The sequence below is a fragment of the Mesoplodon bidens genome (genome assembly GCF_964165515.1).
Source record: "Mesoplodon bidens genome assembly, chromosome: 9".
NCBI classification, from domain to species: domain Eukaryota; kingdom Metazoa; phylum Chordata; class Mammalia; order Artiodactyla; family Ziphiidae; genus Mesoplodon; species Mesoplodon bidens.
In genome coordinates, this window is record NC_138166.1 from 80,159,336 (window position 1) to 80,183,237 (window position 23,902).

The following is a 23,902-nucleotide window of genomic DNA, read 5'->3' on the forward strand; positions in this document are numbered from 1 at the left end:
AGTCTAACATTGATGAAGTGAAGTTACTCTACTTATATATAACCAAAACCCTTTGTAGATGAAGAGCAATTTGTTTCATACCAACTCTGGTCTATGCTTGCCTTTGCTTTTTGAGTGCCAGACTTCTTGGTTCTTCTTGGTTCCTGGACTTGCTCAGTCTGCGTCCACACAGAGCCTTAACACACTCCCTTCCTCTACCTGAGCTCTTTCCTAAGGGAATTTTCTCTGACACTATCACTAGGTCAGGATCCCCGATAACAAACTCTCAGAGCACTTTTCTTCCTGAACTTTTCTTTCTCAGCACTACTCACATTTTCACTAAATACTTGATATAGGGAATAATCTATGAGTAGGGAATAATCTTATGTGTAGGCACTGCACATAATGTAAACTCCAAAAGGGACTGAACTGTATCTAAATCACACACTATTCTGTCCCTAGGATTTAGCACAGTGTTTGGCATGTAGGTGTTTTCCAGTAGCAATAACTGTACCTCAGATAAACCTCATTGGCTATGATGCTGCCGCTGCACAAAGCCGGCAATAGGTGTTTAACTGAATGAATGGCGTGAATGTTTGAAAGAATAAAATGTGCAAAGGACTAACGTGGCTTTTAGAATACCTGGACTTAATAACTTTGGGATAGAGAGGTTTGAAAAGCGAATTATAGCATCCAGTTTTTATAATTTGTCCAGAACATATATATACCATGTATATGGCCATAGATAATTACATAATTTGATTAGTGCTGGACCGCTAATTTTATGGTCTGAACATAGTTCCCAAAAAACTATATTTTTTTTACTTTTCCTTTTGTCACTCCTTCTTAACTCATAGTCCTGGTTTTCCATCTGTATTTTTGCTAAACCGTGTTTTCTGAGTGTTCTTTCATTTAAAGATTTGTTTATCCTTTCATTGAGCAAGTACTTATTGAACACTTACTATATGTTATCTTAATCAAGACAGTATTTCACAGACTGCTGTGAGCCAACTGATTAAGTAGAAAAGAATTATTATATATAATCCCTAAAAGGAGATCTTCTATTCTTAGAATTTTCATGATAAGTCAGTATTCAACCAGGGTCAAATTATGTGACCTTGGGTAACTCAGTTAACATCTCAGAAAATCAGTTTTGTACATACAAAAAAAGAGCTGGGTAATTAATACTGGAAGACTTTGAGATCACTTTGAGCTCTGAAGTAATGTAATTCCGCTCTATTGTAGGCACCATGCTGAATGCTTTGAATTCAAAAACTAACAATCTAAGTAGCAAAGCAAAACTGGGGTTCAGTAAATACTCCTCAATTGCTTTCACTAAAAGACCAGGGCAAAAAAAATATAGCATATATTTTTCTACTCTCCAGAAAGGAGAAAACACTCATAAAACATGATAGTGAAATTGTAGAAACTTTTAATGTTTTCTCTTCCTCTTTCTTTATGAGAAGGGTTACCATAATTGGATATACTGGGAATATGCTGCCTAGAAAGAGAACAGAGAAAGCCAAACCAACATAAGGTAATTGAAGAGTATTTAAAAATGCAAGATGAATTCAAATCATCAGGAAGAAACCTCAACCTGTTATCTTGGAGAATCCTTGATGATCAGGAAAAGTCCATCTAATTTTTAAAATGACAGGGAAGGGTCAGAGAAGAAAATTTCTTGAAAGAAGTATTTTAAATATTTCTCAGAGGAATCAAGCTCCCTACAAAACATTTTTCAGTTCAGGACCAGGTATGAATGTGGGGAGCAGAAGCTGCTATGCCCCACTGCTAATGAACACATTGTATGAGAGTACGGCGGGCAGGGAGGGCAGGGCTTCTCATGTGAACACAGAGCATCTGGAATGCCAAAGACATAAAGCCATACCTTTTTATCATATGGTCTCACATATTTTCATCAGTATTCTTCATGAGGCTTCTATTCACACATAGCATAGGAACCAAACTGGACTATTTATTTATTTATTCTTCAGTCACACCCCAGGATGCCTTCTTCTATTCCTCTGCTTAGTAATCTCTCTCCTTCTTAAGTGTCCACTTCTCGCACTGCCTTTCATCGACTCCCTCTGAAGGTCTGTCCCTCCAGGTACCCCATAGAACCTTTCATGACTTCCTCCCATCTGAGGCGCTCTCCCTGAATTATCACAGAACTTTACACCTTCCCAACCGGTCCCAGCTTACATCATAATTATTTACATATGTGTCTTATTCCTTTCTTCTCATCCCACCCCTGTCTGCTTTTGTAAAGTCCGACACTAAGCTCTGTTTACCTTTATGTACTGCAGACTATAACACAGAACCTTTTCTACACCATATGCTCAATCAGTTTCTTGATCTATAAAGTTGACTAAATATCATGAGGGACACTGTGGAATTATAACTGTTGATCTGCTCAGCAGCCAAAAGCTAGTTTAGGCATCCTCAGTTGTTTTCCAAAGACCTATTACAGGGATCTGTAAGAGGACAATGGTGCCTTGTTTTTATTCTTCCTCAAACCCCTTAGAATACAGACAGTAGGCGAAAAAATCCCTTTGAAGAGTACTGGACTGGGAAAAAGGAGATATTCTGGGCACTGTCTTTTAGTTAATCTGGGTTTCATGCAGAAGACCAGTGGTGTGAATTAAGTACCTTTCATTTTTCCAGTACTAAAGTTTAACGATTTAAAGAACATCATATTATATATAGTCTGGAAGAAAGAAAGTACCAGTTAAGCTGAATGGTACAGAAATTGACAAGCAGAAAACACATAGGGCAGTTTCCAGCCAGAAAATTGGGTTCCCCTATATGATTTGTCTGAAGACAGCAACATTACAACCACACTGTGTCGCTCAGGTCACTGCCTCTGCCCTCTGATTAGGCATGTGTCCCACATGGAAGGCATCCTACACAACTGCTTTAACTTGAACTCCTTAATGGGTCCATATAATTCAAATAGAGAGGGTTAGTTTTTTGTTGGGAGTTTATGGACTATCAACTTAAAGGTAGTATTTGAATATTCAAGTGTTCTAATCAAGATGTATAAATATTTTATTATTCCACTACTGTAATTTCTTAGAGAAATTAAGTCACACAGATTTAATCAAGTTCATTTTTTAAAAGGAGAAAAATTAGAATTCAAAGTGCTTCACACAGAATTCATGGTGCTTCAAAGGTCAGTGTTTAGATGAAACCAGATGACAAGTGGGTTGCTTTTTAGTCCTTGGTGCTGTTCATAATTCTTCATGGGAAAACCTGTAGTTCTACATGCTAGTTCAGAGGTGAATTTCTTTAGAAAAAGATAGTTTCTTCCTACTCTGCTGTCTATTTATTCATATTTTATAAATATTTGGAAGTAATTTTACATCTCTAGCTGAATATTAAAAATACAATTTTTTAAACATACAGTATAGTTTTATGAATCATGCATATAAAATAGTACTGTTAGGAAAATGTCTTTATATCATAGTGATTGCCCACCTTAAAGGAAAATAGAATTATAAAACAATAAGGCTGATTTAAAATTGTGCATAGAATCAGTAATTGTGCATTTAAGGCAATTAAAAGATTTATTGAATCTTGGTTAAAAGTAGATTGACAATGACGTTAAAGAATAAAGTGTAATTTATTTGGTGCTACTTTGTGAATGCTTTTTAACTACAACTCACCTCACGATACCATATACAATATACTTTCAAATCACAACTCAAACATAAAATAGTCTACAAAATCACATGGCTATAATCAATATACAGTGATTATATTTTTAAAAGAACAGAAGAACGTTAGCAATTAATTAAGGTGCAGTCACTTTTTTCAAATAAAATATTAGCACCATACCAGATAAAATGATCTAGAACTACTGGCCTCCTCATACTCCTTAAATAACTAAATATAAACTTTTTTTTTCAAAGCACAAATATTAATTTGCAAAATCAGTTCTACAGTAGTTAATATTTCTCTCCTTTTCTGCATGTTTTCCCACTAAGGAAAAATACGAAGTAAAAACCTTCACAGGATATGAAAATGAAACAAATAGAGAAACCTAAGCAAACCAAAGCCTGTGCTTCAGCAGTGAGTTCCAACGGACGCGAACGTGGACATCTCCCGGCGTATGGTACTGAAAGGTGAGAGCTCCAGTTCCGTGGTGTATTCGTTGTCATTGTCATCACTGGTCACCGTGGAAGACTTCTGGACGCAGTCATCACAACAGCAGCAGCAGCACTCCATAAAGGCCCGACTGAAGGGTTTGCAGAGACAGAAAAGTAGGACAGGGGTCACACAGGACTTAAAGAACAAAAGGAACTGGCTGATGATATTAAGAAGGTCCATTGTCTGCTGGGAAACCCCTGTGGCCATGTAAGCAGTAACAATGTTGCAGATATTTTCAGGAATAATGCAAAATCCATATAAAATGGTCAAAGCCACGACTGTACAGTTCATCTGGCTTTCTAGCTGAATCTGCCGCTTATTCCCCCGGGTACAGGCTTTCTCGGCTTTGCGGATCTTCCTGGCAGTCACTAAAGAGCAGGTGATGGTGAAAAGTGTGGGCAAACAGAAGTAACAGCCGAAGTACCACCAGAGTCTGGCGCTGTCGTAGGTGAGGGCTAAAACATAGATGGTGTCGGGGAGATCCGGGGAGATCTTGATGACGCAGCGTTCCGCGGGGGCGCGCCCGCTGAAGCCCGGGTCCTCCTTGCTCAGCTGGCGGAGCACCACTTCCGGCAGTGCCAACAGGAGAGCACCCACCCATATGACAGCAAGTTTGGCGGTTGTGGAAGAACAGTTTTCTATCATTTCGTAGTACATCTGGACGTTGGTGGCCGCACGGAAGCGGTCTATACACAGAGCACATAAGGTGAACGTAGTAACTCCGAGAGAAGCAGCCTGCGGGAGGAACACAGAATATATTTTTCCTGGGTCATCTCTGAAAGATCAAAACATTAGGCAATAAATACAGATGGGCAAAAAGTACGGGGAAAAAAAAAAAGAAAACGATTTCCTGGAATGAGGCAGGAGTAACTGGGTTGGTGACTTCAGCTGAATCATTGTAAGGACAACAAATAAAACTAGAAGAAAAAAAAGAAGAAGAAATACAGTGGTTCAGGGTCATGGAGCCAAAAAATATTAAAGCTGGAAGGAGCCATGAAGATCAGCCAGGTCATAGTCAACTCAGAGGGGCAAGGTGGTTGTCAAGTCACAAGATAAACACAGTAATTATCTGGGAGCATCAGATTTACCCCACTGTATAGGGTAAATAGGGTAAATAGAGTCTTGGGCTTCCCTGGTGGCGCAGTGGTTGAGAGTCCGCCTGCCGATGCAGGGGACGCGGGTTCGTGCCCCGGTCTGGGAAGATCCCACATGCCGCAGTGCGGCTGGGCCCATGAGCCATGGCCGCTGAGCCTGCGCGTCCTGAACCTGTGCTCTGCAGCGGGTAAGGCCACAACAGGGAGAGGCCCACGTACCGCAAAAAATAAAATAAAATAAATAGAGTCTTTATTTATATATTTAAACAAGGACAGTGGATAGGATGTAAAATGTTCATAAGGGTTAAGATCAACCAGGAGACTAAAAGAAAATTCCCTAGGTGGATGGATGCTTTGGGGTATACCCCAAATACCTGCATTCATTCTCCCCTGCCCGCTGAGTGGGAATGTTTAAGAAGCACAGGCATAAGTCATGCCTTGGCAAAGGGGCAAGAAAATATATACACACATACATATATATATTATACATTAATGTCTACATTTTTAGAACTCGAAGGGATCATGTTGACAAAAGGAAAACCATTTGTCTTAATAATTTTAGTACTCAAAACATTAGTTGTTTATTTACTACATTCAAGCTGTCACTCTCCCCAGAGCGATGACAACTTGCCTTGTGGATTCTATGAGAGTTCCAATGTCAAATAATCTCTCTTCTTACACACTACACATTAGTCAGTGTCTACTAGTCTCATGTGCGAAATAAGGACACTGCATCCACATCCTGACTATTCTCATAACTTGGTGGAGACAGCCTGAAAAGGAGATATAATGAGGGCTTAACTGTTTGAAAAGCAAAAATGAGGCAAAATATGACCAACAAAGTCTAGATCAGGGCAAATCAAGAGGTCATGGTTGAACTTGTAACCACAGTTCTTGTACTACAAAATTCATGAAGTTTCCCATAAACACCGGTCTAAGAAATATCAATCTAATATGCCTGCCATGAAAAAAGAGTCATCTCTACATTCACCTTTTTAAAATTAACTTTCAACTTACTGAGTTGTTTGACTTGATGGAAATATATTTTGCATCTATGCCAGACTCAAAATAATTCTAAAATTGAAGTCCACACTGCAACTGTCTTAAAATCAGATTTTGTTTTAATGTCAGTACTTTTTTGAATGTCATAGTTTGAATGGAAATCTGACAAGGATGTGCCATTTTCTAAAGGTCTGCATTGAACGGTATTATTGGGAAATTGCTGTATTTTATTTTACAGATTTTTGAAAGTTTTAATTTATATATTAGCTTTTCAAATGTTTTGATTCATCTCTCTATAAGACTGTAAAACGAAAACAAAAAAATTCTCATGCCATCAAATGTACACGAATCCTTAGCAAGGCTTTCTGCACTGTCTTCACTGAGGCAAATCTTGTGCATGTTTCCTTGTCACTCTGTATCCTGAGTCAGTCCACAAATACAAAGCTACAAAGGTTTATGCTGTGCATTCTTTTTAAATTATGAATAACATTTCTGTTAAAAGGACAGCTTGGTGATTTTGAAAATACGAGACTCTGAAGAGAAGCAATCTCTTAGAGGCTCAGAACATCTATGTGCTTGGTAATTTTCTATCATTCCTTACAAAGAACACACAACACACAGGACATAGCGTCTTCTCGCCAATTAACCTCTTTAATTTTAAATCTAGAGATTTAAAGTCTGGACCAATTATCACAGGAGCTAGCCTATGCATACCTATCTCCAAGTCTGTTAGAAAGCATTTCATGAGAGGTAATAGCAAAGAACAAATGAATGTGGGTGGACAGGTACTATGACAGGGGTGTTAGATTACCACTCCTTAGATATCATAAATGGTGCTGCACATCCACTCTTCATTAAAAGATGTTCACTGCTTCAAAAAGCAAAAAAAAAAAGGGGGGGGGTTCTAGCTTCTGTATAATTCATCTCACAAGATTTAAAAAAAAAAGAAAAAAAGGGCAAATTTTAAGCAAGAGTAAGATGTGCCTCAATTTTTCGCTCAGGAATCCTTCTATACTGTATCTTATTTGAAGATGCTCAGTTCTTCAGCCATACTCCCAAGAGCTTCAGTACTGAGGACCTCAAACATATTTGATGAATCATAGATTGAGGGAACCTTCCCACTTGTCATACACAAATTTCAGGAAGCTCCTGTGTCCAGCTTCCTATTTTCAAATTGTACTTCTCTCTGATAGGATCCTCTGCAATTAGGATCCAGCTGAAACGGGGCAAACTGTCCAGGAAGGTCACAAGAGCTACAGAGAGAGTTGTTAAAGGAACCGCTGAGACAAACACTGCCCCCAATGCAGATAGCACTTACTACGCAGTTGCCAACAGCAACTACAGCCCAAATGCCAGTCCCACATAGCTACTCCCTCCTGCCGCCACTGCCTGCAGTGTTATTACTCCAGATACTTTTCTGTAAATTTACTTATACACTTGATTTTATTTTGTGAAAGAGCAAAAAGGGTACAAAGTCCCAGCTCAGTACTTTCCCAAATTATTTACAGGAGACCGTAAACCTTTGTAAAGGCTTAACTGCATGCCTCAGAAATTAATTGATAAAAATCACCTGGACAATGGGTGGTGGGCTAATTTCTGCCTACTTAGATATGGAATCTATCCATGTAATTAGAATGCTAAATGCTGGGGTAACATGAAAAGATTTCTATCACAATTTTCAAATGTACTTGTTTACATACAGCTCATTAGAAATTCTACCAAGATGCATGGTGCAATTATACACAATTATAAAACTGTATCATGAAGGCTAGATCTTCTGCATTTAATGACCATATCTGATTGTAAAATTCATGCTCTTGGGAGTAAAGCAGTTAAGCATTAGCTTAGATGGGTAGTTCTTTGAAGCAATATTCTGAGAGATGGAATGAGTGAGATGCAATCTGTTATTAATTAAACTGCAATGGAAGGAATAATTAACATCAACAAAAGCACAACTGTAAACACTTTGAATAGACAAGACTATTAATTGTGAGAATCAAGATCAGAGGAAAGCTGGAAGCAGAAATCTTTAACTAGTTGGGAAAATAAGGTACTGAGAATTTTGAGGGGATTGGCATCAAAATACAGACACTAGAGAATTGAAATAAACAAAATAAACAAAATCTAAAATCTTTTCTTCCAACAGCAATGTTCTGCTCTTCTTTGTTCCCTGGAATAACAACAGTAAAGCTACTTCAGCCCCTGTCCAGTCAACATCCAGAGGCTGTGGATGTTGGGTGAGGCTGTGGGCAGCTGTGGTCACCTGTGGTCACCTGCAGCGTTGCTTCAAGGCACTGGGCAGGCACAGGGCAAGTAGAGACACTCACATGGGAAAGAGACAGCTCCAGTGTCAAAATGTTCTCCCCACTGCTCAAGGTGCTCACTCAATACAAACATCCAGCCTTGAGGAAATCCTGGCCACCATCTTTACCTAGTACTATATTAAGTTAATTCAAAATGAGGTGAAGAAAGAACACGTGGATACTTTATGAAAAACAGTCGGGACTTCCCTGGCAGTCCAGTGGTTAAGACTCCATGCTCCCAATGCAGGGGGCATGGGTTCGATCCCTAGTCAGGAAACTAAGATCCCGCATGCCGCATGGCGCGGCGAAAGAAAAAAGAAAGAAAAACAGTCATCTATGGAACTCCTGTTGTAGCTATTGCTCCATTTCTCAGAAGCTTACTGCAGACAGACAAATATGAAACCTTTATGAATGAGGTTAAGCTATGAAGGTACAACTCATACCAAATAAAGAGTGTCTTTTGCTAAACCCTCTGATATACATCAGTGATAACACTGATGGGGAAAGAAAAGACCAATGTACTTCCAAGCAAAAATTCTTTCACATGAAATCAAATCTACATGCTTAAGTACAGTGAAGCGGCTGGAATACACTGATTTTTATAAAACAGGAAAATTTCTAACCAAAGTCATGACAACTTACTCTAGCCTAACTTATATTTTACCTCAAAAAGATGTTTAAGTGCATCTATTTATGTGCTGTCCTTTGTACACAAGTAACTCTCGAAACAAGGGCGTTATTGTTAACAAAACCCATTCATTTGAGCCATGAATGATAACCTATTATAAGTCCATGGTTAGAGACCTAACAATCAGTCAGGAAAAAAGCAGGAGGAGCAAAGGGTAGAGTTTCCTTTGAAACTCTAAATGGCTTGAGCTTGTGTGCCCTGGCTTCCTCTTGCATTTTCCATAATCCTTATCCTTGCAACACTTCAGGGCAACTTCCCCACCAGACACTTCTTTGAGCAACAGTGGAGACAGCATGTTTCTCAGAGCCACTGTTTATCAGACTGCTGTGAATGAGATGGCCTTTATCAAAAGGTCTTCATTTCAGAGGGCATGCAAATCATCACACTTGCATTAGTGTTTCCAGACCAAAATATAGAGTAGGAGAGATTTGTCTCAACCCTCACAAGGACATACACATCTCTGAAATGAAACAGAGCCCTTCATGGCCACTCTTCCACCATCAAAAAGAAGGTTTCTTACCTTTATCAGTATCACTGAGATTTAATCTGATACAGTCACATATCATAAATATCTATCTATTTCTATTGTATCCAGGCTATTTCATCTAAATGTGATTTCCAATGAAGATATCAACTGTCATTACTGGCTCATTTTCAACTTTCTTCCCTTCTTTTTAAACTTGATAACATGCTCTTACTTATTTAAAAAACAATGGAGACTATTTAAAAGCCAGTATATCATCCTAAAATTTGTCTTGACCCTATAAACCTTTCTTTACCTTTATAGTCCCACCTTGACATTCCTACCAATTACAACTTCTGACTTCTGTAGAAGTACATTCCTTTGCAGTTAAAAAAAAATAATCATTTTACTACAACTTATCTAAAATGTTACAATTTAATTATAAATATACCAATGCTCATTAGTGTAAAAATGCAAATGAAGCAAGATTAACATCATTTGTCCTAAAATGGAAGCCATCTATTGGAATCAACAGGTCTTAAAGCATTTATATATTCCATATTTATTCTCAATAATTAGAAATTCATTTCAAAATGTAATATTTCCCACAAGCTCAAAGTCCACATTTCAACCCTTGGTATTATTATGATGTTTCTAATCAATCTTAAAATGAACTGGAATTTCTGTTTTTCACCTAAGGGATCTGACAAGTTTCCAAAGAACAGTAACAAATTTTCACCTATTTTTTTCTTGTGACTAATGAAATTGATTTGCATGGTGGTGAACCTAAACTAAAGACAAAATCAGAGTTGGCCTCATCCATTTGTGCTTGGGTAATTATGAGAAATCACATTTTAAGACACAATTCCTCTGTTCTTAACCAAAATTCCATTGTTGGTAGTAGGTTAAGGAAGTACCCTTTCTTTATTCATTCCTCTTTAAAAGGCATGTATCTCTAAATTTCACAGCTTACTGTGAGTTAGTTAACAGATGATTTTCCTATATAAGAGAAATCTGAACCAAGGAGAAGACAGTAAAGGTAGCAGGAAAGTTCCCGGAAGGCAGGGAGTGAGGAGAAGGGAATAAAAAAATGGCGGCCCTGAGTACAGTCATAGACCTAATTGAAATGACTCATTCTAGGCTAGGATCAAATCAGTGACCTTGGCACCATTCATGCTATCAACCATTCAAGTGTGCTGACAGAGCACATCGAAAACCATCATACATTCACAAACTGAAAGTATTCTGTCTCAAGAATAAGTCTGGAATTGTGATGATATCGGTTCTTCTGGAGGTTTTGTGGAAAGTATCTGTACCTACTTTGCAAATAGAAAGGGCCCATATTTGAGGTTGTAGCAATGCCATTCTCCACGCAACCTTGAAATTTTAGGTGAGATCATCTCTTCTGGCACAAAGAATACCATTCTCATAAGGATACATAAGAGTTAAGTATCCTTGGTAACAAGGTTGAGTTAATTATGGGACCTTGGGAGGTCCATTTGTGGTTATAAAAAAAAAAGACAGAGGATCCCTGGAGGATGGGCACAGAAATGCAGTGCCAGAGACAAACCTCACTGCATAGCAGTCTGCCCACCCTCTCCCCACATGGTCCACATCCCAGACTCAGATCCCTGTGCTTCCAATGGGACACTGTTAAACCTAGTTGCAGCACATAGGAAGAGCTATTAAAGGTGGGATCACTCTCTCGAGGCCTGTGCAGTACAAGGGTGAAGGGCAAGGTGGACCCTTACTTCCTCAGCCTTGGGCACACTCATAAGCTCACTAGTTTGCTTTTGTGGAAATATTTGCTTCTCTTTCATTGTTGAGAGATGTTTTGTTGATATAACCAGATACCCTGGCAGCCCTCAGGAACTGAGGATATGTCCTCAATTTGACTGTGGGCTTGAGAAATTAATCCAGTTCTCAGGGAGGTCCATTCTTTATGCTTCCCTTTCCCTGACTCCATAATAGGGTCTAAAGTATCTCCCTCGTCAGCCTGTCTTCCTATGTCCTCTAAGGTCAAATAAACAATAGGTACGTTTTAGAGATTTTCAGAAGAAAAGGACTCAATTTAATGTACTGTTATTACATTGCTAATTAAACAATTCATTTAAATAAACTTTTAAAAATTTGATTTACTTAATGTCCTTATGGCTAATAAGGATGGCTAATTCCAAAGCAGAAATGGTTATCTCAGGCAGTGTATTCTAAATAATAATTTAATATTTAATAATATTTAGAATAATTCTGTATTCTAAATGAAATTTCTAGGACTGTCCCATCTGCCCAAAAGTCTTATAGACCTCCTATCCTAGGAAAATTAGAGAAAACAAGAATTAAAAGACTTTCATAGTTGTAACTTTTCACCATGGCTCTAGGCTGTATGCATTTATGAAAACTAAGCGTAAGACTATGCTTGAAAAAGAATGAGAGGGAACATAGTTTTCACTTGAATTTCTCCATCCTTGGTCATAACTAAGTACAAACGTGAGCTGACCCATTCCAGAGCCATGCCTGAACTTCCATAATACCTTGTTTAAGCCTCTTTTATAGTATTCATCACACTGTAGCACACGATTTCACCTGTCTATAATAGCAGTATCATATCTATGTTACTCATCTTTGGAAACTTTTTCCTCTCTTCCCCTTCTTCTTCCATTCCTGTTTCCTCCTAACATAGTATCTAGCGTAGCAGAAAAGCCCAGTAAATGTTTAATGAATGAATGGATAGTAAATAAATGAATGAATGATGACATCTATGGAAAAGGACTATAGAAAATAATGAATTAGACAAGCTGTTCTTTAATCAGTTATTGGGTGCTGCTGTTTTGTGTATAATCCTTAAAAGCTGAATGCCAACAAATATCTCTAGAAGGCAAGTAAAGAAAAATCCATGTTCCTGTTTATACTTCATTGGCAAGCTTTAAAAAAGGATGACATTCTTATTACAATCAATAGTCAAGGAAATTATTTGGATTTTACATTTGAATATCATAAAGCTTTTATTTCTTATGTGGAACCCAAATTCAGTAAACTTCACCGTACACTGTTCATGAATGGAGTTATACATAGGAGCACACTTTATACTTTTTTTCTTTTCTGCTGGAGTTATCAGCCAAATACTGTTACTTGCATGGGAATGTGAAAATTATTATAAAGGGATTAATAGGAAGTCATACAATATTTGTTAAGCATCATTCTCACACAGTGTGTCTATCTTCCCTGATAGTATTAGTAGTAACTTTCAAGTGGCTCACAAAACTGTGTTTCCACTTAAAAGTCTATCAGAATACCCAATGGCTAATCCACCCCTCAAGCAAATTTACTGTCTGCCGTGATCAATGTGCTAGTACTTGAATCTAGGAGTTTTAGGGAAATCTGTGTAGACTCACAAAACTGTATAGCAATATCATCTTCAGCTTCAGTACCCACCCTTCTTTTCGTATCTGTCAGTGCCAACTAAAATCTAAGACAATGAAAAAGTCATTTGCTCACTCAGTTTAAAACCAGTATTTCTAAAGCCATTGGAGAATCCGGCTTTTTTCATCACAAAAGGTTCTAGACCTCCACAAATCATCCCTGGTCCAGAGGCCCTGGTGAGATGTATTCCCTTTATCCACCCACCACCCTCATGCAGGAATCTTGTATCCCAGGAAAATAAAACTACAGTTAGATCTGGGAGTAACTTAGAACTATGTGAAGCCTTCTTCCTTCCCTACCACTCACCATGAAGGTGTGAGTTCTCTAAACTAAGGAGCTGTCTATATTATTCAAAACGTCCAATTAACATCCAAATGGAAATAAGTAGTTAGCAGTGGATCTGGATCAGGTGATACACTGACTCTGGTTGGCTTTCATCAAATAATTAGCAGAGAGCTGTTCTAGTTGCCATATTCAATGCCTGAGTTATTTGGCTTTAGCCATTTTTTAGATCCTTAAGAGAATGGTGTGGTAGGGGACCCCTCTGCCATTCTTCTACTGCAATCTACACCCAGACCTCCATATTCAACCCACATCTACACGCTCTCTCTATATATAAAACTATTGCTTTGAGTATAGTTTCTTCTGGTGACTCTCTGACAGACCAGTTAAAAATGATGTGGCTGTTAGAAAGGCCACAATCCACCCAGATTTCCTTCTCTCCTATCCCCCTTTCCTACCATTCCGTCTGCTTTATGGGACTTATCACTAGGCCACAGAGACATCATAATCCTGGAAAAGAAAGAGAGAAATTATCAACTACAAATGTTCCTACTATGTTCCCACTCATAGCAGTATTATAACAAACCTAGCTTTCTAGAGATAGACTCTGGAAGCTGGGTGTTCTCCTTAAGTTTTGGTCAACAAATTGAAATAAAAAGAAGAGTTGAATGCGAATTGCAAAGACATATAATTTCTGCTGAAGAAACACCTATTTTTCTACACAAACCCAACTCTCCCCCAAATTCTACTTCCTCCTTAAGATTATGTTAATACTCAAGCTGTAGAAAAAAGAACTGTGGTAGAGAAGGAAAAGAAGGCAAAGGAGAAGATGGGAGAGAAAAATTGTAAAGATCAATAAAAACTAATTGTGGTTAAAAGTTTTAAGTAAGTAACTAAGAAAAATTTAAAAATAAAAACATTGAAAAAGGCAAAAAAGACTACTAGAAAAATGGTAAATCATACATTATAAATCAATAAGAAGGTGTGTGGTGGGAAGAAAAGGAAGACTATCCAACAAATAAAATAAATATAAGAGTCTAGAAAGTAAAGAAAAGGCAAAATCTAGATAATAAAGGAGATAAAATGTCAAGTAATTTTCAGAAGTCTTGTGGTCAAGAAGAAAAAGATTTGGAATGAGGGCAAATCAGGGAGAGAGTTTTCAAAAAGATTTGTAATGTCCTCCCTAATCTAGAACACTTTGTGATTTTTAAGAACATAAAATGTAACCTATGTATCTTTATTTGATTATTAAAATAATCATGTTTGGCACAGGAAAAAATGCAATTGTCTCAGATTATTGCAATTTTTTAAAATTTAATGAGCTACCAACTATGGAATTTATGGGAAATGATGAAATTTAAGAATATAAAGAGCTACAAATTTCATCATATAACAAATGATGTTAATGGGCTTATTATTTTTCCCATCTGTTGGATACAAATATCTTTTTAAAAGATGCCAAGGAGCAGAAAGAAAAAGAAAACACTCACTGGACACTGTTTTGCCTCATAGATGTTTGCCTACTAAACAAATATCAGCATCAAGTGTTGAGAATAAGGGTCTGGTTGCCATTGACTAAATATGTATACATAGGATGGTCATTTCTCTTTTCTTAGTGTCATGTGTCATCTTTAAAATGAGGGGGTTGGGTTAAAATGCCATCTGGTTCTAATTTAACGTGGTAATTCAAAAGCCACTGTAGTGGCTGCTGTGGTTCCCCACCCAGATTGCTTCTTCCCCAAAGTCCTTTAGGAATGAAATGCTGATCTCCCCCAGCTGCTGGGACTATGGGTGGTTGATGGCTCTTAGCTGCATCCCTCTCTAGGAATTGCCCTTAACCAAAGAGATCCACCCAGCTCAAGGTTATGCCCCCTTCCTGGGAGCAACTTGCATCCAATGACTGTTCTGTTAGGGGCTATAAAGGCTGGGCCGTCTTGCCTCCATTCAGGACCTCCCTCTAGGACCACCCCAGCCCTGAGCTCCCTGTGGTGTCAGCTGAGGTCTCTGTGGCCTCTGCATCACAGTTCAACATCCCTCTCTGCCCAGTCCTGCTTCCTTCATTCCCTAACAGGTGTTGAATCTGAGCTCACACCCCAATAAACTTCCTGAAGCAGATCTCCATATTAGCATCTGTTTTTTTTTTCAGAAACCCAACATGGAATAGGCATTAGATCCCTCTTACTTCTGTGAAAACAGCAGTGCCTCCTGGAAGCAGAAATGCTTTATTCTGAGATTTGGATTGTATTTCTTGTCCTCATAATCAGGAAGTATGGAGCTAATACTACTGCCTGATCATCATTTTCACAGAGTACGATGAAACATTATAGAATTATCTCAGAAGGCGAGGATTAGGTATGAATATAGAAACACTAAATCTTAAGGCTTTTATTCATTATTCTAACAGTAAAAATGTACATTATAGTTTAATTTTTCAAGAAAAAAAAATAAGTGAATCTTTTTCTCCAAGTCTTTGCTTTTCCAGGGGAAAAAAAGAGCCTAGTACCAATAATTTAAAAATAGAAAAGGGCTATGAAGAAGGGGGGAAATAGAGAGTAAAAAATAATAATTGTTTTTCTTAAGGAGCTGAGAATTAAATTTAAAAAGGAAATAAAAATGAAAGTATGCATTTTTTTAAATCCTCAGAATTAGAGAGAAAGAAAATTAAAACACATATATAATAAATACCATCACTCAAAACTCATAGGTCTCACTAAACTAACCGAAGTTTGTATATTCTTTTCTGACTTTGAATGGGATTCTTTTCTTTTAAAGTTTTTTTTCAAGAACTTTGGTAATTTTTTTCTTTCCCCAGTTTCTTTTTTCTGTCCTTGTTATTGTTTTTCCCTCTAATGTATAATGATTTCATCCTGCCCAGTACATTTAAAACAAGCCAATATGCTTCCCTCTTATTGGAGGTAACTCTCCTATTCACTTTATAGTTTACTTTTGTCTCTTTTTTGCACATGTCAATTTCTTCTGAATTATTCAAACAATCAGAGAAATCTTAAATTGAAATTGACCTTGAAAAGGCAATTGGTAGACACATATTCTCTTCCATAAATTTCACTTCCTTCTCTACAATTCAAAAATGAGCTGTCTACCAAATATTTAGATGTTTCGGAGCTACCTGGAGCTTGGCAACAAGAGAAATCCTAGATCTTGGTAAAGTAGCAACAGCTGATTTAGCAAGCATGGCATGATCCTGTATCTGATCCCTGCCAGGATAACAGAGGGTCTTATTTACAGTCTCTTGCCTTGGCCCTTCTAAGTAGGTATGGTTTTCTGTTTACTTTCCCCTAGCATTAGGCCCTGGAACAATGTTGAACATAGTGTCACTGGCCCTGGTGCCAGACAGGATCAGGGGCTCTGGAATATTTACAGTTTCCCTTCTTCTGCTTCCATAAATGAAATGGGCAGTCTGAATGGAGTAAATCAAGGGCCAGCTGGCTAAAAACACAACTGGCAACAAAGCACGTGGGCTCCTTCCAAGAGCTGGTGTTTAAAGAAATGCCATTTAAAGAGCAAATTCCAACTACCATAATAACAGTTAAGGACACTAGCTGTAGGATGTTAACAGTCAAATTTTACTCAAAGATTTTCGTTTCCAAAGTTTGGAACCTATTATGTGTCCCCTTCTTCTTAAGAAATTTTCTAGTCTTGGAAAAATAGCCAATCCCTTATACTCTAACAAACGACAAATATATACTATATACTTTGGGAATGTTAAATTCTGTGCCATGATGTACAAAGTGTAATTTTTGCTTAAGCTCATTCATGCAAAATAAATAAAATGGTTACAAAGTTGAGAAGGAAAAAACAGAAACAGAAATGACATACAAATTTAGGTGGGATAGCATGGCAGACAGCCAGACAAACTAATTTGGGAGGTTACTAATATATCCAGGCCAAGTGACAAACAAAGAAAAGCAGATTTCTTTTGTTAAATAAAATATATATTACTCCAATTTTGATATTTAAGAAGAAATGTGATAATATCCTTGGGGAAGAAATCATATTGGAGCACTAGAAACCTAGTAGATGAGTGATGCAGGTTTTTTTTTTCTTGCTAGGTTCCAATAATGACAGTCATGGACTGGCTACTTATTAACTCTAGAATCTCTGATAGTCTCCAAATCAGAAATCTATATGTATAAAACCATAGTTCAGAGAGAGAAATTTAAAATCTAAACAATTCTATACATTATGAGATGCTAATTATCTCCCAATCCAGGAGCAGCTGAGTTTGAAGGTGAGTGGACAAAGTTGCTTAGGTCCGCCCCTGTGCCCAGTAATATAAATGCCAATGTCTATAAATGATTGGCAAAAGAAATGAGGGAGGGACCCTGAGAAAAAGTGAAGGGCTTCAGCAGTAGGTGCGTGGAGCAGCCGGTCTGATGCTATAAATCCCGGAAATGAATAAAGCCCATAGCTTGAGACCCCCTGGAAGGCATTACCTCTACATAGGGCACGACCTTGCAGGAGAAGTCCTCCAGCAGCCACTTCTTGGTCAGCTCATGAAAGATGACGAGCGGAAGGCAGAAGAAGATGATGAGAAAGTCCCAGAAGGCCAGGTTGGCCAAGAGGGAGTTGGAGATGCTCCGCATGTAGTAGTTGTGACACACGATGCACATCACCGCCAGGTTGCCTATGATGCCGGTCCCGAAGATCACCACCGACAAACACATGACGGCATAGGCTCCGTATGACTCCTGGGTCAGTGGGTAGAAAGGGTTCTTCAGTCGCAAGCGCGGGTTCGTGCTGTTCCCCCGCCGAGGACCCCCGCGTTCGTGAACTCCTTCAAGGGAGGACCCATTGAGAGCCAGCGCCCTGCCAGGGGGTGCAATCGTCCGCCCTTCGTGCCCCGACGGTCCATTGACCGTCTTGGGTTGGGGGTCGTGGTGGGAACCCTGGAGTTTCCCGGCTCTCCTTGGCCAATAATAAAGGTCGCTGGCTCCGGGCTCCTTCCTCACACTCTGCTCCTGACTGCGTCCAGAAATGCCAGCGCCTCTGGGACCCCTTTCCTTCTCCTCTGACGTGTGAAGGAAGAGTTGGAGAGCCGTGGGGTTCCCTCTCCCCAAAGTACCCAGGGGCTTCTGACCCCGGGCACCTTTCCACCTCCAGGCGCCAGGTGGTCTGGCTGGAGGTCCCGAGGGCTCCGCTGCCGACGCCTCCGCCCCTCTGCCCGCGCCTGGGTCACCGCCGCGGGCCGCGGGTGGGTCCCACGAAGGCGCCAAGCGCACCGCTGCCTCCTGATCCTCCTCCCTGGGCGCACGGGTTGGCAGAAGGTCTCCTGCAGAATTCCCCGGTCCCCAAGCGTCCCTGCTGCGACGCTGGATCAGTGTAGGTGAACAGCTTTCCCCCAGACAATTTTCGTTCCCGGGCGCAGGGGCTGACCCGAGGACGGGAGAAGCGGAAACCTTGAGCAGTAACAGAAGCAGCAGCCTCGAGGTGCGGGCGAGACGCGCGCCCGCGGCCCGCATGGCTGGGCGAGGGCGCACCCGGCAACGGCGGCTCCTGCTTAGGACCGACACCTGCTGCCAAAGTTGCCGCTGAGAGTTAGACACATGTCACATACTAACCCCCGCCCCTGCAGCGGGGGACGGGAGATTAGGGGGAGGTTGGGGGATGGGTCTTGGGGTCACAGCCCTTCCCCTCTACAATCCTTCCTCGTCTGGTGTCCTGTGCATTTCTCAGCCAAGTCCAACCCGAGTGCTGCGTACCCCAAGATTCAGAGAGGGAATCGCTGCTGCCGGTGGCTGACCTTGAAAACTTGCAACCAACGCCTGACTGTTGATTAATGTTGCGACTGGGAGAAGCCCAGACGAAGCCCCACGCTCCTCCCTGCCTTTGGGGTGGCTGCCTTCCTGGTAACAGTCGCTCTGCCTATTTACATGCTTTCGATATAGCTTTATCCAGCAGCAAGACGAGGTCGCTTCAAGGGAAAGGAAAGCAAGTTCCCCACCTTCAGATGACTAGTAGCCACACTCCCGCTCCCGCTTGCTGGAGACAGGCTGCCCACAGCCAGACGCCGCGCACATGCGCCGGGGAAACTCTCGCCCCACCTAACCCCAGCGACTCGCGAGGCTCCTGCGGACTAGGAGAAGCGGGATGCGAAGCCCGCGGCCGCGGCCAAAGTTGTTTCTCCTCTTGCTCAAAGTTGACCAGGGGGCGGCGCGGGCTGCTGGGCGGCGCGTCTCCGCGGAGAAGGGAATCGGTGGTGGGGAGGGCTAGCTCTGCTCCTCGGTGGACAGTGCCGGCGGCCGCAGGAGCTTGTGGCGGCGACAGCGGGCGCAGCCCGGGCGGAGAGAGTGGTGCCCGGAACCGCCGCGGGTGAGGCGGTGCATGGCCGGGAAGCCCCTCGCCGCCGCTCCAGCCGCAGCGCGCGCCCGCGAAACCCAGCGCTCCGCTCCTTGCCTCCTCCCCCTGCTCAGCCTCCTGCGAGAGACGCGCTGGTTTGTGGGGAGACGGGATCCCCTGGCGGCTTACGAGGTCACTAAACCCACACACGTTTCATTCAAGCCCTTTGTAGCGGCTTCCACGCGTAGGAGCTGGAAGCGACGAGGGAACGAGGGCGGAGGCGCGGAGCCTGCGCGGCTCGAGGCTAGGGATGGGCGGGACATGTTAATTCCCTAGATGTCTGAACCAGCCTGACGGGTCCCAGAGCCGGGTTGTGGGAAGAGGCGGGGGGCGGGGCGGGGGGGGGGAGATCCATGCGTTCGCTTCCAGGCCTGGGTCCTCGAGGGAGTCGTAAGGTGAGGCGCTCGCCTCCTTGGGTGATTCCAAGAACTGAGGACGGGAAAGAAAGGAAGCTCCGAGGCTTCCATCATAGAGAATGAGCAGTTCTCTCTATGGGAGTGGGACGCAGAGAGGGGATGCGAAGGATACCCCTTTCCCTTTAACACGGGGTTAGGAGGCATCCTACCAGGGGTTACTTTAGAACCCCTCAGACCACAATGAAAGTAGTTTTGTTTGATGAAGTAGAAGGAAATGATAGGTAGAGGGAAATTAACTTGAACAGAACTTCCAGCCTGGCTGACCAGGCCTTTCCAGCCTTTTATACTGTAAAACCCCACAATCAGGCCACAGCTGTCAGGGTATAGCTAATACGACAGACAAATATCAGACAAACTGATTAAGAGAGAACAAGTGATAGAGAAAGAAATAAACACATTTTGAAAGAAGGGAACATGTAGAGAGACAGGAGGAAACACAATGAGAAATAATGCCTATTGTGGTAGGTAGAATAATGGCCTTCCAAAAGATGTCCACCTCCTAATTCTTAATACCTGTGAAAATGTTACTTTACTTGGCAAAAGGGACTTTGCAGATGTGATTTCTCAAGGGATTCTCATCCCCTTGATGTGGGGAGAAGATCATGGATTATACAAGTGGGTCCATTGAAATCACAAGGGTCCGTGCAAGAGGGAGGTAGGAGGGTCTGAGTGAAGTGAGACCCTGCGCTAAAATAATGCTGGAGATCTCTAGAAACTGGAAAAGGCAAGGAATAGGCCGTGCCTGATCATTTTTAGAGTTCTGACCCCCAGAATGATAAGATAATGAATTTGTGTTTTTTAAGCCACTTTAAGCCACCTATCAATTACAATGGAGTTTCTGGGAAGGGTGCAAAAGCTATTTCCTTGTTGAACTTGAATTTCTCTCTGGGTAGAGGTGGAAATTAGTGACACATTAATGTGATCTAGAGTAAAAAAAAAGGATTAAAAAATAGCTCACATGTATAACCGAGACTTAAAATTAATGAGATGGGGGGGCAATATCTCTGGTTTTATGTTGACAACTTTTTTTTCTTGTTCACAACTAACCCAGGTTACCCCCTCCTGAATTTTTTTTAAATGAAGTATTACAGTTAAAGTAGAAGGTTTCTCTCACCCTATTCCCATCTCTCTATCACCTGAGGTGACTAATATTCTGAAGTTGATGTGTATTTTTTCAGCCACATATTTTGTACTTTTATGCTAGATCATATATGATTTATCATACTGTTCTGTGTGCTTTTTAAGAGTTACACAAATGGTGGCATAGAATAGTTAAGACACTGAATTTTGCTCTTTTCCTTTTACACTTATAATTCTGAGATTCAACCTAATTGATACATGTAAGTCTAGTTTGTCCTTTTTATGAATATGCTATAGTTAATTTTTACATTCCTACATTGGTTAACATTTGTGTTGTTTCCATTCTTTTTACTCTTAAAAGCAAGCGTAGAAGTTTCCTTGTGCCCACATGCAAGAGCTCCTCTAGGGTTTATACTTACGCATGATATTTCAGGTTCATAGGATATTAACACCATCAGCTTTTTAAGGTATTAACAAATTACTTTCTCCAAGAGCAGGATATGAGAGCCCCCCTTTTCTTCCTATCCCCTCAAAGTTTTGTTTGGATATTGTCATTTTCATTCATTTTTGCCAGTCTCATGGAGGTAAAATAGCATTTCATTGTTATTATAATTTGTAGTTCTATAATTATTAGTGAGGTTGAGCATCTTTCCACCTTTTATTGGTAAGTTGGGTTTCTTCTTTTGTGACATTCCTGATCCCATCCTAGATAGACACTGGATCTCACTACTTCTGCACCACAGTCTGCTTCTAACTTGTGGCTTGATTTTTAGTTTGTTGATGGTGTCCTTATTGGTTCAGAAATGTAAAACTTTTAGAAATACTTATCATTATTGTCCTTTATACTTTTGCTTCTTGAGTTTTGCTTATTAAATCTTTCCTACTCTGATGTCATAATGACATTTTCCTAAAAATTATTCTCAAAGTTTTAAATATTTAGTGTTCATATTGAGGTCTTTAATATGAAATATATTTTATATATATTATGAAGAAATATATATAATTTTATTTTTACCTATATGGGTTGTCAATTTTTTTATCACCATTTATTGACTAGCCCAACCATTCCTACCATTTGTAATGACAGTTCTCTTATTTTATTGAACTCCCACATAAGTTTACCTACGCTTTCCTGTTTTCTGTTCTATTCATTGGTTACACTGGTCTATTTGGCTATCCCTGTACCAACATCATGCTATTTTTATTTCTGCAGTTATATAAGTCTTAATATCTGGTAAGGTACATATGGTAGCTCTAAAATTTGTTAATAACTTTAAATTTTATACGTAGACTTAACTAATCTACAAATAACGCAAATTTATTTCTTTACAACAACCATTTGTTTTCCTTGTCTTATTTCATTGTTAAGTACTTCCAGTACAGTGCTGACTAAAAGAGGTGATCCATGTCCTTAAATATCTCAATTTCATAACTTATTTAAAAAATGTTCTGAATGTTAAGCTAGCCTAGCATTCCTAGGGATAAGCCTTATTGTATGCTACAGTATTTTTTTTAAAAACAGGTGGTGTTGAATTCAATTTGTCAGGATTTTCTTTGGGATTACTGGATATATGTTTGTAAGTACTCAAAAATCACCTTATTAGAAAGGCTTTCACTGACCATCCTTTTAAAAGGACAACCTTTCCCCATCCATTACTCTCTTCTCTTACTCTCTATTTCCTTACACATTTTGAAATGGAAAAAAAAAAGAATATCTAGAGAGACAGGAGAAAATATAATGAAAAATATGTAATTGGCTTGAGTTGGGCATCATTCTTCAAGTGGTAAGCTGAAGCACTGAGGTAGCCAGCTTGGAGAGAGGTTTAGGAAAATCCTGGTGGAGGGGCTGTCCGTGCTTGTCTGAAACAATACCTTCTTATTCATAAGTAGCTCCCTCCTTAACCTGAACAATGATGCCTTCCAGCTTGAATGTGCCATGCTCTGGCTCCTTAAGACTTGTTGTGACCATGAATAAAATCGCAGAGACCTCCAACTACCCTGTTGGAGTCTGGGACAATGTCAATCATTTATATTTTGGGAAACACAATTTTCATATCTGTAAGACAAGGCTACCCATATCTCCTCTCAGCTCTGCCCACCCAGGTTGTTATGATGATTACACAGATATGAAAAGACTTTACAAATGTACAATATTTGTGTTGTTGTTTTTAGTAGTTCAACTATTTATTGCTATTAGCAACATTTAAATGCCATCAAGAACACGAAAGCCTTGAAGGAGATCATGCTTTATACATAAAAGTCTAAAGTGGGCTTATTATATAAGAAAAGTTAGAAAGCATTCAGTGCAAAAGAAAAACAAGTCTTTAGAAATAAGGAAACTGAGGCCAAAGTGGGTGAGTTACTTGCCCTATATCATGCAGTGTGGTAGATATTGAATTTGAACTAAAAACCAAGTTCTTTGAGAGTGAAGAGGAAGTTCCACCAGTCAGTGGTTCAGAGAGGCTTCCTGAAGGAGATGGAAGGTAATAGGGCAGGAGGGTGGGCGTTAGTTACTGAAGTGTAGGAGGAAGAAACCATGTTGTAAGCAGAGGGATGAGACTCCAGCCAAGATGGGGAGAAGAGAAAAAGAAGGAAGTGTATAGAACAAGTGGTTCAGTGTTGCTAGGAATAGTGTATGAGAATTTTAGTTCTTAAAAAAGAGCTTAAGG

At 40.1% G+C, this 23,902-nt stretch overlaps 1 protein-coding gene across 1 annotated transcript; it reads right to left on the reverse strand.

The window, feature by feature from the left end:
* Window positions 1-3,840: 3,840 nt before the first annotated feature.
* GPR37 (G protein-coupled receptor 37) lies at window positions 3,841-19,819 on the reverse strand. The gene is made up of 2 exons (XM_081244608.1): window positions 17,835-19,819; window positions 3,841-4,863 (listed from the first exon to the last, which is right to left on the reverse strand). The coding sequence occupies exons 1-2, from the start codon at window positions 18,858-18,860 to the stop codon at window positions 4,045-4,047; spliced, it is 1,845 nt and encodes a 614-aa protein (XP_081100734.1). The 5' UTR covers window positions 18,861-19,819; the 3' UTR covers window positions 3,841-4,044.
* Window positions 19,820-23,902: the final 4,083 nt, after the last annotated feature.